We start from the raw sequence: 14377 nt of genomic DNA, 5'->3' as shown, positions 1-14377 counted from the left end.
TTCATCACACTTAAGAAATGCAAGTATTTGTTATTTAGTGTTTATCCTTCAGGTGTGGCAATACTGTAAACACAACAGTGATGAATTATCACCTCAAATAGTTGACATAGTAAATGTGTTCACAAAGAGCTGCTTATCTTAACATCCAGACAAGAAGAAACAACATCATGAGATCTGAGAATATCTGGTTTTTGTTCACCAGCTAGTCTCTAACTGTGTGAGAAGCACAGAGTAGAGCTACATAACAATCCAGCATTTTAAACAATAACTAATCTGCTTTACACAGTAAATAGGAAATAGCAGACTGTGTGATGAGTGTGGATGTGCTACTGAGGGAAATGCTAACACCAAAGAATGAGGAATAACATTTAACAAACAAGTTGTTCTACTTTCACCATCATGTTGAATTTAATATAGCGTTGTCACTGTGCTGAGCATACTGTGGAAACTTAGGATGGCACAGACAAGCAGCACTTTAGTTTCACATGTCTGACTGTGAGCAGCTTTTAGTTTAAACTGTGCACAAACAGCTGTGTAAAGTAGTGTTTGTTGTTCCAGGGTTATCTCACACCTTTACACTACACACATCAGTTTGTAAAATATGAATATTAAAAAACACAGGATTGTGAAGCTTGTAAAATGTTCTATTATCTGAATTTTAAATAATTACAGTAGCCCTATTATAACACAATAAGATACATAGATATTTATTGTCATTGCAAGTATAAAATGAAACTCAGTTTGTGCAGTCCAATTGCAGCATAAAAAAAAAAAAAATCAAATATATACACATAACACTAGTACACACACACACACACACGAACCCAAACACATACCCATACATACACTCACTCATACCCATCACCACATACACACCCATGCTCATAAACACTTTCAAATATGTGTTGAATACTCTAAAATAAGAAAATAAAAGTACTTAAAATATAATTTGAAAAGCAAGCCTCAACTTAGATTTAATGCAGCAATATCAGCAGAACTGTGGTATGACAGCCATCATTGTAAACATAATGACTTTCAGAGAGCTATCATATGACTAGCAGCACCCAATGTTGCATCTACATGTATGTATGTGTAATGCTTTCATTGAACTCACAGAGATTAGTGTGAGTGAAGACAGTTATCCTGGGTCAGTCTGCTTTACTGTGCCAAGCCCACTGTGTTTCTACTACAGCCTGACAGCAGGGCAGAACCATGACAGCTCCTGTTTACTGACAGGGCTCTCTACAGCTACTCTTCAATAAAAAAAGATGTGGGTCAGCAGATCAGTTCCATAGTAAAATCACAGTGAAATGTTAGATAAAGACCTGCAGATAACAGCTTCTTTCTGCGTTTACTGCAAACAGCACATCTCCAACAGATACATAGTGATCTGACCTCTCTGTGCTCCACTGCATCAGTGAGACTACCCTAAAAGCCATAAGAGAAACAGCATTAATGAACTAACTACATAAGTCATAGCTCATTCACCTATCTTTGGCTTTCCATTACTTTCATTTCTTGTTACTTAATGGCCATTATAAACACAGATAACTAAGAGTTATCTGCAATTAGTCTAAATCAGCTGATGACATGTAGCCAGCGTATCAGCCTGGTTCTAACAGGGAATCAACATTCAAACCAGAACAGTGAAAAACACTATAAGCTGTGCAGAACTGAGGAGAACTGTTACTATTTCCTATTGTTAATATAAAACTCATGATAACAGCTGATGTACATTACAAACATCACAAAGAACAAAACAAACTGGGCGTATCATCCTAACAACAGTCCTATCCTTTCCAACAAAGCAAACAGACTTCAAGCCTGCATGCAAAGTGTCAAACACCAGCAGTAGAACGGGTTTTACTAAATATGGAAATATAGAAGTCATGTTCATCTTCTGACACAGACTGACCCATCTGAAAACATGCTGTCATTTAACAAGGTGTGTGTGTGTGTGTGTGTGTGTGTGTGTGTGTGTGTGTGTGTGTGTGTGTGTGTGTGTGTGTGTGTGTTAAAACTCACTCAATTTTAGAAGCAATTTTAAGCATCAGCTAAAATCAGCAGTAAATAAAAAGTTTATTTGTGGTTCTCTTAAAAATCAACACTTCATAACGATCTCATCTCCTAATACCATGCCTGAAGTCCGTCACTCAAACTATAATCATAATCAAAACCATAACAACTTGGGTGTCTTCATGATTTAAACATCGCAAATCCAAGCATGCATTTAGAGATTAAAGACCTTGATATGAATATACACTCATGCACTGCTTGGTTTACTGTGTTACAGCAGAACTGTGTTACTTTATTGTTTCTTGCTAAAAATCAGAATCAGGTCTCAATCAGAACAGGAACTGATTAGCAGAATATGAACTGGAATTAGAATATATCAAAAACAAATAATCCCTAACCATAAAGAAAAGCGTATAGGAGGCTACACTGGAATGCTGGGGTTAGGGATGCAGGCTCCAAACACATTTTGGGGGAAATTCTTGTAGAAACTTGAAAGAGTCAGCAGATTTACAGCTACAGAAAAACTGTTCAGACGTCAGTGTATTCAATATTCCAGTGAAAAGCAAGCAGCGACTTCAACGTGTGTCCAGTAGCTTTAACACTAGAGAGATTTTCAGTACAAGGGGGAAATAATTGTGAGAATAAAACAGATTTCATATTAAATCTAAACTTTACATACATACTAAACCACAAAGAGAAAACTAACTAACAGGAAAGCAGGAACATATTGTTCTAAGGCAGAACCCTAACCCATACTGCCTCTCATCATTATTATTATTACATACCAGATCACAATAACAATAGACCAATTAAAGAATTTTCAGAGACACAAGACAGCTTTTGGATGACATACAGTACTTACAAAGCCGATCAGAGGAAGTTACTTACACAGGACTAGAATTCAAAGAGCAATGGTCCACCATCATCTCAGGAAGAAAATCCAGCTTAAAAGAAGCCATGATGGCAAAATCACTTTCTTTTTCTTTCTTCTTCGAGACAGTGAAGCTAAATGGACACAGTGATCAGCTGGTGGTGGTAAAGTCCAGATCATACACTTGTAGGTAAAAGTCCCTGGCGACTGGTAGAATGAGACAGTCGACAGTCGTGCACAAAAGGCAGAGACAAACAGTGTGGCACGACAAACCAATCCACATGGAGAACCTGCCTGCTGGAACACAAACACAACAAAGAAAAATCTAACCGAGGAAACGGTTGCGTTAAGAGATGGAAGAAGAGAACAAATGACAGACACAAAGTTGACAGGCCTTCAGGTTGGCTTTCCAGGTTCTGGGACTGGGACCAACCACTGCTTGGATATCATGGAGACAGAGAGCTGCTGGGATCACTGGGGACAGAGTGAGTAATGGACATTTGGGGTCCCACAATCAAAGTGCTGATGACCCATGGCCTTTGTGAACATTTCTCCTAGGCCAGCAGATCTGGCTGCAGCGTCAGATAAACAGGGTGTCAGATTGATGCTGATAAGGCCCAGTGGGCAGAGGGAATGAAAGAGGGAGTGAATAGCACTCCCCAGCCAACAGCTAATCCCTGGACTAGCCACACCAGGGGCTAACAATTAGGTTCCGGCTCGAGGGGGGCTGCGTTGGCCCTGTTGTCCTACAGGCTGCAGTGGTTTGTATGTGATTTGTGTGTGTAAAAAACGGAAGGGAGCCAATGTCATATGACACTGGCTTTGGGTTTTTGTGCACCTCACAGCACACACACAAACACACAACTGCACCTATGGAGTGAGATGAACTCCAGGGGTGTTTGGAAGCCCGTTCACTCACACACACACACACACACACACACACACACACACACACACACACACACACACACACACACACACACACACACACACACACACACACACACACACACACACACACACACACACATCATATCCAGCATATCACTTTACTTTAGGAGTTATCTTCTTTTAAATCACTACTTAAACTCATTTCTACAGACTAGCTTTTATGTGATGTCATCTGCTTGTTTGTTTCGTTTTGCTTATTGCTACTGTATTTTATTTAATCTTATTTTTACTTTGTCTTATTTATTTTATATATTTTTATATTCTCATTATCTCCAACTGTATTCCATTGTCCTCTACTCTCATCTTGTCAATGCCAGTCTTGTTACCTCTCTCTGTGTTTTGTGTCTTTGTTTTTTTTATTGTAATGCTTTTGCTTGCCTTGTCTGTCAAAGCACTTTGTGAACCTTGGTTTTGAAAGGTGCTATATAAATAAAGTTATTATTATTGTTATGATTAAACTGCAATCTCAACTCATGGTCCTGTCATTGTGTATGTTGGACTGGCAGCACAGTTCACTTTATAATAATGTTCAATGATGAAAGTAATGTACAAGCTTATCTGGACAGCTTCAAGAAGATGGACCCCCCATCCACAGGTACAATCCCCCATCCACAGGTACGGCCCCCCCATCCACAGGTACGGCCCCCCATCCACAGGTACAATAATCCCCCATCCACAGGTACATCATCCTTAGAGCTCACATTATGGGACAGAAGTAGAGCTGCCCTTGTGTGTGATTCATGTACAGAGATAATGTTGTAAAGCTTCTACAAGTGGTGGAATGAGAGTCGGAGATGCCACATGATGATGATCTGCTCACATCCAAATGTATTTGGTTACTTTGTACATGTTTTAGGATTTTGATCTGAGTAAAAAAAGACTTATATTAGAATATATTTTGCTGCATAGGGCTGGGCAATTAATCGAAAAATAATCGAAACTGACATTTAGAAACTCTAATCGACTTAATCTTGCTCATGTCAATTAATGGTGGTGTTCACTGTTGCCATGACAGCAAAGGTTGCATATCTTTAAGGAATTTAAAACTTGTCTCCAGTGATCATTTCAATCCAAACCATGATCTTTACATAGTTCTAATCAAGTAAACTAGACATTAACCACAGTGTCACACCTTAAAACATCTTTATTTTCACTCCCTAAAGATACTCATGTGTGAGGGCAGCAGTGGAAAATACTTAACTAAAGAAACTGTGAAAATACATCATTGTTCATCAAGGGTGGAGATAATCATTCATTAATCGTAATCGAGTTAAGAGTTCAATTAATCGTGATTTTGATTTTTGCCATAATCGCCCAGCTCTACTGTAGAGGGGCTTAATGTGTCTATGCTTAGTAGTGAACCTGCTCATGTACAGATGCTTCAATGTACCAAACTATGGTACTGCTTGGTCAGGTTTACAGGATGGACAGTTATTGTATTTTTTTCTTATTTAAGCAATTTTTACATCTAATGTGTGTCAAAATGATGAATGGGTTGTATTTTCCTTCTTATGCTTCCATCAGATAGAAAGAACAGAGTAGCACATGCTCACCCCCCTAGTGCCAAGTTGGAGACTTCCGAGGTAGGGATGGGGAGTGTGGGCTGTCCCGTCTGCTCTGGAGACACATACAGGGTTTCAGGGTCCAGGCTATCCATCCAGGACCTCGCACTGCCACTGCTAACATGCACACACACACACACACACACACACACACACACACACACACACACACACACACACACACACACACACACACACACACACACACACACACACACACACACACACACACACACACACACACACACACACAAAATCGGCAAATATATGAAATTAGGCTTCAAAGTAGTGTAAAAAGCAACCACTTTCTCTGCTCTCAAACGCTGTGGGAATGCCCACCAAGTTTGCTGAAACCCCGACCCCTACCAAGTGTCACCTGTCAATCAAAGTCACCACCTCTAAGAGCTTTCTGCTGCTAACTCGGCGGCTAGCTCGTCGGCTAACTAGCTCGTCTGCTAGCTCGGCGGCTAACTTGCTAACTGTAGACTGTAGTAGTAGTAGTGTGCGCTGAATGTATTTATACCTACAGCAGCAGGGGCGAGTAAATCCTGAACACAGAAATCTTGAAACACAATTTGTGAAGCCTAGCTCCACAATTCAATTCTAAATGGTTGAAATGCTTTTTACCCCTATTTTAGAAATACATTGATGACCTATTTAATGTGTTTACAAGAAAATGTATGAATTCACTTTACACAGTCTTTAAAAGGTCTACACACCAACAGAATATAGGCTATTTGTGCTATTATCAGTTATTAGTGGGTTAATATCCATGTTGAGCACACTTACAACTTCTGAGTCAAATGAAACAAACCTACATCATCATTTTGTGCTGTTTGCTGTTTCTTTCAAAGAAGCAGCTTGTTACACAATGACACTTTTTATTGCCAATCAGATTAGTCAAAATTGGCTTATGAAAGTACCTGTGTGATGTGTGCATGTGTGATGATTTTGGTTCCCTCAGAAGATTTGTTTTTTTAATTCATATTCTACTTTCTATTTGACCACATGCTGTATGATTACAATAGCTGCACAGTGTGCTTTACTGTAATGACATACAGCATGATAAGCATGTCATGTTCAGATGTTTCAGTGTTTCCACTACTTTCATGTTCAATTCTCTATTCTCACCACAGCTGCTTCAGAGACCAATGGAAGAGAGGCACATTAAACAATAAGAACATAAGAAATAATTACAATTTGATGCTTCAAATGAGAGATTACACTTTGAACTAAAATGTTCTCACTTCATTGGAGTAGATTTGGTGGCTTTAATAGAGACGTTTGCCTGAATATTAAAGGAAGGAATAGAACATGAAGATGGTCAGCTGTTAGATCAGAGGTGTCAAACTCAATTTCATTCAAGGGCCACCTTCAGACCAATTTGATCTCATGTGGGCCGGATCATTAAAAAGAGGGAAGGAAGGAAGGAAGGAAGGAAGGAAGGAAGGAAAGAAAGGTAGGAAAGACAGACAGTGAAGGACAGACAGACAGACGGAAGGGAGGGAGGAAATAAGGGAGGAAGGAAGAACAGAAGGAAGGAAGGACAGACAGAAGGAAAGGAAGGAAGGAAGGAAGGAAGAACAGAAGGAAGAAAGGGATGAAGGACAGATGGAAGGAAGGAAGGAAGAAAGGAAAAAAGGAAGGTAGGGAGGAAGGACAGATGGAAGGAAGGAAGGAAGGAAGGAAGGAACAAACGAAGAAAGAAAGGAAAAAAGGAAGGTAGGAAGGACAAATGGAAGGAAGGAAAAGAACACAGGATGGCAAGTGGGCCAGATCGATGTTTGACACCCCTGTGTTAAATGAAGACCTGCATACCACAGACTCATAGCAGCCATTCACACTAATATGAGCAATGCATTAAAACAGAGCTGTTGTTAGGTGATGTAAGACAATGATCCAGCCAGCTGAAGTGTATTTGGATGCTGGAAGCTGAGTGCATGCTGCTGTTGATAAAGTACAACAGTGCTCTGCTCAGTGGAAAGGCTCCTCAGCACTGATGGTCCAATAATTAAACCTAAGAGAAACCAGCCTGAGTGTATGTGTGTGCAGAGGTGTAGCTGCATGTTATGTTTGTTTACTAGAAGTTTTTTCTTTTTAGAGGATGCTAAAAATGGCTAGATATTTTTCTCTGTGAAGCATCTGACTGTTACATCCAACACACACAGAAAGCAGCTTCTAAAGTTATGTATGTATGTTAAAATCTAAATGCTGTGTGTTTGTGTTGAATCACTCCTCCACTTTGACTTCTTTTCTTTTTAGCACCACTTTCAGTCAGTGACTGACTGTGTAATAAAGCTAGTACAAGCACACTAAGAACATTTCCAGGAATTCTAAATTGTGATCTATGAATGTAAACTGTTGGTTTTAAATTGAGTGAACTAAAGTGTGAGCGAGCGCTGGTGAAGACACTGCATGGTTTCTGTTATGTACATTTCTTCACTCAGCAGTAAGATATTATTATACTGTATGAGAAGAGAAATATGTGCTCTGTCAATATCCCTCCCTCCACTCATATCTGCTCTGTGTTGATTTCATCATTATAGGTGAAACAGACCTGAGGAACAGATTGCATGGAGACCATCTAGTCTGAGCTTTAATGAGCCTCCAGTCGAAGAATTCCCCTACGGCCGAGCCTTAGAGGTAAAGATCAAATGTTTGGAACCAGGTTGTAAGCTTTGCCAGTAAGGCGAGTGTATCCAATAGTTATCTAAAAAGAAGTGTGTTTGCGCCAACCAACTCTGTCAGATTCATTTGTTCATAGAGACAGGTAATTCAGTGTTCTTAGTGTGTGCACGGGTCGGGTTGGGTTTGGGGGCAGGGTCAGAGGCATAGGTTGCCAATCGCCCATTGAAAAGTTGAGTCTGCTACTCTGCTATTAATTTTCATTCACTTTTAGAGTTAGATAATAATCAAATATTTGCAACCATGAACTTCATTTTAAATCAAAAAATATGTCTTATAGGAATATGTCTTATAGGAGTGTGTCTTATAAGAATATGTCTTATAGAAATGTGTCTTATAGGAATATGTCTTATAGGAATGTGCCTTATAGGAATGTGCCTTATACGAGTGTGTCTTATAGGAGTGTGTCTTATAAGAATATGTCTTATAGGAATGTGTTTTATACGAGTGTGTCTTGTAGGGAATATGTCTTATAGGCACATAGACAGTTATTATTTAGGCCCTACTTTAGCCTAGTTTATGGTTTGGGGGGCCTTAAAACTGAAACTTGAATGATGATTGGTCACTTAGCCAAGGTTTACTTGTGAAGGCCAATGCCAGATGTAGACTATTAATGTGAATTCATTTAGGTATTGCATCTCCAAAAGGCTACCTCAAAATCCACCACAATGCAAGAAATCATACAGTATCTAACAAAACCAACATTTTCAGGAGGAGGACCTACGCACCTTGAAGGAAATGCTAGAGGAAACAGTGCACTGACAGTCATCAGCCCACTGCAGACTTAACTTGTGACTGTCTGCTTCGCTGTGTGCTGTGGTTCTGCTGCACATACAACTATACCATCACAGTTATGTACCTATGTACTTATTCTCACACCCAGTTGTGATGTAATGAGGAAAAATAAATGGTATACTAACTACACTGACATCACCACTGTTATAGGATTACATTATGAGTTTGAAAAGGTCGTCAGAAATAGACGATGAACTGAACAATCACCAGGTTAGCAGGCATACTCACATACAGCAGCTAGTAACTCCACTTTCCACATCAAATCACATGAGATTCATTTTTATCTTCTACTATACTGAATCCATTCACTACAGGCCAAAAATCTCATTGTTAAATGTTAATAATGACCTGTATAAAGACATACACACTGTATCAGGAGCATCATGTTGATGCAGTCAACTATGCCAAATCAAACTGCTGTTCTCTCACACTTCCCTCTGCTCATACCAAGACCAATGATCTTAAACTGTCAGTTAGGTTTCATATAGCATTTCAGTGGACTTAAGACAGCAGTGATGGTTTGACACACAGTATGGACAGTTGAAGACGCAGAGGACAGACAGATAGAGATTTATTGCTTTTTAGTTAGATGAGCTACGGTGTAATCCTCCTTCAACCACAAAGTATGGTTGCCAACAAAGACACACACAATGCAAGAGAAGAAAACCCATGCAAATAGGCAAATACTTTTTTTTAAAGCTGCATATCACAACACAACACTCTACAGAAGTGTTTCCAGAGGACAGTGGAAGTGATGAACATGGATTATGCCTCTTTCCTACCAGAGTAACAAGATACAAGCTCATTTCACCAAAACATGCCTCCTCTGAGTCTGTCTAAAGTGCAATATCAAAAAGAAAACTATATTCAGTAACACCTGATCCTTTTTTTAAAGTGTGACAATGTAACCAAAGAGAGAGCGTTGATGTGTGAAGTGATTCTGGGAACACTACACTGTATTCAAAGTGAACTTATTGAATGAGTTAGGAGTTTTTGATGTGTTGATCAGTCTGAAGTGTGTTGTCTGATGAAATTTGCAGTGTGCTTTATTGTCAAATTAATATTTTCCTCATTTTTTATTTGGTCCATCACTTGCTTTATTGGTCTTCTGGATGTGCACATCCACTACACACTTTTTTCGAAAACTGCTAATCTAATAAATTTCATTGCCTAACATCCGTCTTTCTCCCCCTGTCTCTACACACTGAGCTATTATGCTACTTATAGTCTATAAGTAGCATAAAAAAAGATGTTTTCAAAACTAAATGTGTTCTATAAGTTATAGAACACATTTAGTTTTGAAAACATCTTTTTTCAAAACTCCCCAGTGCTTAGGCCCAGCAGGCTGCCAGGCTTATTATACACTGACAGAAACTGCTGCTGTTGATAGACACATGCACAGCATCATATGATGTGCACCATAATGTGAACATATTACTGTTTATGCCAGTGACATATTAGTGTGGGAATATGAAAATATATTTGAGCACATGGATGCAAGTGACAACACAGCATGATTACATACTAAGTCAATGGAACAACATGAATATATATAAATAAATACATATACATATATATATATATATATATATATATATATATATATATATGGTGAAAATATTTCAACTTTAACTAATGATTCTTGTGTATTATGGAGTTTTATGAATCTGCTTCATAAACACACAGACGTGAAAAAAAGGAGAGAAACTGCAGGGAAACAACAGTAACAACTCTAGTGAGTTCTGGGTTCAGTCAGAAGCTGGGCTGAACACACGCGCACACACACACACACACACACACAGGGTCAGTGTGTGAGTCTACAGTACAAATTAACTGGTCAGCTGTTGTTGTTAACTTTCTTTCTGTGAGTAACTTGATGACAAAATGAGACTTGACTGTGTGTGTGTGTGTGTGTGTGTGTGTGTGTGCGCGCGCGCTCTCTCTGCACGCAGATGTCTACTCAGCCAAAGAACAACTGTGAGGACAGACACTTCACTCTGCTGTACCATTAGAGCTGACACTAACAAGTGAAGCAGCACATTCTCTCAGTTCTTATTGTCATAAACTGTCATTCATATCACATCAATAATTAAGAAGTGCATAGAATTAAAGCTTTTAAATGACTAACATCACGTCCTAACTTCATCAAATGTCACAAGAATCATAGGAGCAGAAACAGCCACAGTGATGATGATGTTTGATGAAGAGCTGCAGAAGCACTTATTTTACTTTACTGTGCTGTGTAATGGAGACATAGCTTGGCGTGACTACTCCTAAATCAATATAGAAAAATGACATGTTAACAGAGTGACGCAAAAGTCCATATGAACTAATTCATCAGCAGCCAACATCACCTTACCTTTACCAGAGAAAAACACATAGGAAACACTCAGAGTGGTGTGCAGCTGGTACTTTCTGCTCACAGATATTAACTTTCACACGTTTTTAACATCAACATCCAAAACTGTGACATTAAACATCACCAGCCATTTCACTAGATTCACCTGTGCAATGTTTATTACTGAGGTCTCACTATGTGGTGGTGCCATTATCTTGACTGGTGTTCCTAATATTTGGCCCCCTCATGTATGTTAATGGAGTGGACAAAATACAAAGAACACCATTCAATGTAATGCACCCTAATACATCATCACCATCACCCACTATGACTTCACTAATAAAGATAAAGGTGAACTGTCGCCTTTCCGACAATGAATTAGATTGCACAGCTGTTCCTTATAAAGAGGTGTGTGTGTGTGTGTGTGTGTGTATATATATATATGACCGAAAATAAGGAAAAGCATAACCGGTCCCCTTTAATGATAAACGTAAACTCTGATAGGATCACAAGCAGGATTTTCCCACCTGATCAAAATATTTAAAACACAGTTTTCAAACCATTCTGGTTGAAAGGTTTGTTAAAATACTTCCATGTGACTCTTCATCCAGTAAACCAGGTGCATAGTTAACATTTAAAAGAAAAGAATCACTTCATTATGAGTCTTTCTTCAATTTAGGCTGTAATCTGTAGTTTAGTCTAACTCCTTGCCTTTTATTAAACAGATTAACAGCTGGTTTAAAGTCCCTCAATTTAAATGCAACAGGCTGAAGAATTCTTTTCTACATCTACTCTGCTGCTAAACTAATATCAGTGTGCAATCATTGAGCATATAATGTGATATGTATACATGTCATGAATGATTGCTGTGTTTTGTACATCTATGAACAGTTTCATATGTAACTATGCTCAGTCTGTGTGACAGTCTCTTAAACAGAATTGCTTTACGATGCAAAACCAATGTGAGTGTAAAGCGACAGCCGAAGTTGTATGGTTGTGAATGCAGCTGACACACAGATCCTGACCATGGATCTATGAATCCTGACCTATAGGAGGAGTGACAGTGGTGGCTTCCGCGTTCAGTGACATCACGTGCATACTCTTCAAGATATAAATAGCGTTAACTACTACATTTCTAAAGCTTTGTAGCAAACGCCACGTACTGTTACTACTGAACAGCAACCAATATCACATGCAAGCCAAAGCAACTCTACCATGACGTCATTTGATCAACATAATATTGCCACATTGAGGCCATAACAGGAGATTAACAGCTACATCAAGCACGCAACCAATCAGACCGTACATACCGCCAGCAGCAGGGGAATGTTATGGTAACATTAGTTAGTTAGAAGAGCGTTTACTAAGTTAAAATCACCAACTTACCCGTGTTTTTACGCCACAGATAATTTGACTTAAAAACAAAATGACGTTTTAGATGTTTGCTTACAATATCACGTTAGTACTGCTACTGTACTTTTGGAAAAGAAGCTAAACCACAGAGGGGAATATTTACTAGTCTTACTTTAGAGATTTAGCTAGTTGTGATAAAATGGCAGTCTGGCTCCTGCTGGGCCGTTACCATCAGACAGTAACACAGAAGGGGGAAAGTGACTGGTGACAGACTACATTAAACATGACATGTGCTTCAAGATAGATTTAAACGGAAGTGTGTCGAATTTTGGGAGGGGTTTTCAACAGGAAGATTTTTCTTCATAAACGATCTTTGGTATTTAGTGATCTTTGTGATGGCAATGAAAGTGCACGTGACAGTTCCCTGTGTGAAAGTGTGAGGTGGTACGGTCCATATAAAGAAAATATGGGCAAACGTTTCTGTGTTTCTTACAAGCTCCTCGTGTGGTTCAGCTTTTATTTCTTTATATCCACAGACACAGTTTTACAGGTTGAAAGTAATAAAAGTCAAACACAAATTGAATAAATGCAAAGAAAAACGAATGCCTTTATATCAACAACTTTATTGAAATGTCACCATCATAAAAGATCAGGTGAGGAATAACTGTATGACTACTTCACAACTATATTAAAGTTGCTGATACACACATTGATATTTGAGAGCTTGAAACAAATAAAAATAATGTATCATAAGTTATTTGTTTTTAATAGTTAAACATAAAACTGAACATATAAAAGTGCAGCCTGTAAAACTAATGATAAGCTAAACTAAACTATAATAAACAATAAATAAAGTAAAACCACACCTGTATTTTGAAAGTCAGTGGTTTTCTGTAATTAAAAAAAGTATTAATTAATTATTTATTTCCATATGCTCCTTTGTTTCTGTCTGCAGCCTTCTCCAATCAAATTAAATCATAGTACTACAGAACATTGTTGACTCTTATTCCTGCTATTTGTTTTTATCATATCACACAAGTTACCACAGTTCATACATTTTCCTTTCTCTATCCATATCTTACTTATTTCTGTCCATGTCATTTATGGCATAGCAACAATGATGCACCTTTCTAGAAGTTCTTCATATCAAAATGGTCATAATGCAGCATAGAGGTATTGCTGCTTTAAGGTAATTGTGAGCCTGTCCCTTTAAGAGATGATCATAAGTTTTTTTTTAAGACTTGCTGTTTGAAATGAGAAACAAACAGCAGTCTTCTGTGGCAAGGTCTACTGTATGGCTCCTGGTCATCAGTACTATCTATGGCTGCAAAATGTTATCTGTTACTCAAATGTAGCATGTCGTTCTTTCTCAGACATTCATTTGGACGTCTTTGTCTCTCTATATGAAACGTTGTGATGCTTGTGTTAAGGTGGAGTTATACTCTTTATAAAAAGGTTGACAGTGTCATTTGTCAAATTCTCCTTCTCTTTACCCAAAAAGCATCTGTCTCTCCTGACCCTGTTTAACAGCTCAACACAGCAAGTTAACACTTATATCACTGCTAGCACAAGCGTTGCTCACTCTTCACCATAAACTAAGCTCTGAGGCTCTGTGTACACCTGGCATTAACATACATCTTTGATGAGCATCTTGAGTGAGATTACTACTTGTAATCAGGTCTCACTTCCCTGTTATATTTGCAAATAAACACACATCATTTTGTTATGTTCAGCAACTGTTTTGGATTCAAGGATGCACTTTTCCATTAGTAATTTGAAACCACCATTTGTAAACTCCCAGGAATC

The 14377-nt window shown here is 38.5% G+C and overlaps 1 protein-coding gene across 7 annotated transcripts in view; it reads right to left on the bottom strand.

Moving 5' to 3' along the window:
- The window catches only part of celf1 (cugbp, Elav-like family member 1), a 37905-nt gene extending 25139 nt beyond the window's left edge, over positions 1 to 12766 (bottom strand). For 3 of the 7 annotated variants that reach the window (XM_053315674.1, XM_053315707.1, XM_053315689.1), the window contains exons 1-2: positions 12605 to 12766; positions 5392 to 5517 (exon numbers count right to left, since the gene is read on the bottom strand). In XM_053315674.1, coding sequence (XP_053171649.1) covers positions 5392 to 5495 — 104 coding nt within the window. In that variant the 5' untranslated portion in view covers positions 5496 to 5517; positions 12605 to 12766. Of the gene's footprint in view, positions 1 to 2904; positions 2988 to 5391; positions 5518 to 12604 lie in introns of those variants that run through there. The other 4 variants (XM_053315681.1, XM_053315698.1, XM_053315724.1 and 1 more) reach the window with 4 other exon arrangements.
- Positions 12767 to 14377: the final 1611 nt, after the last annotated feature.

Source organism: Scomber japonicus, chromosome 1 (genome assembly GCF_027409825.1).
Source record: "Scomber japonicus isolate fScoJap1 chromosome 1, fScoJap1.pri, whole genome shotgun sequence".
Lineage (NCBI taxonomy): Eukaryota > Metazoa > Chordata > Actinopteri > Scombriformes > Scombridae > Scomber > Scomber japonicus.
The sequence above is the reverse complement of the archived record's forward strand: the minus strand, read 5'-3'. Positions and strand labels throughout refer to the sequence as shown.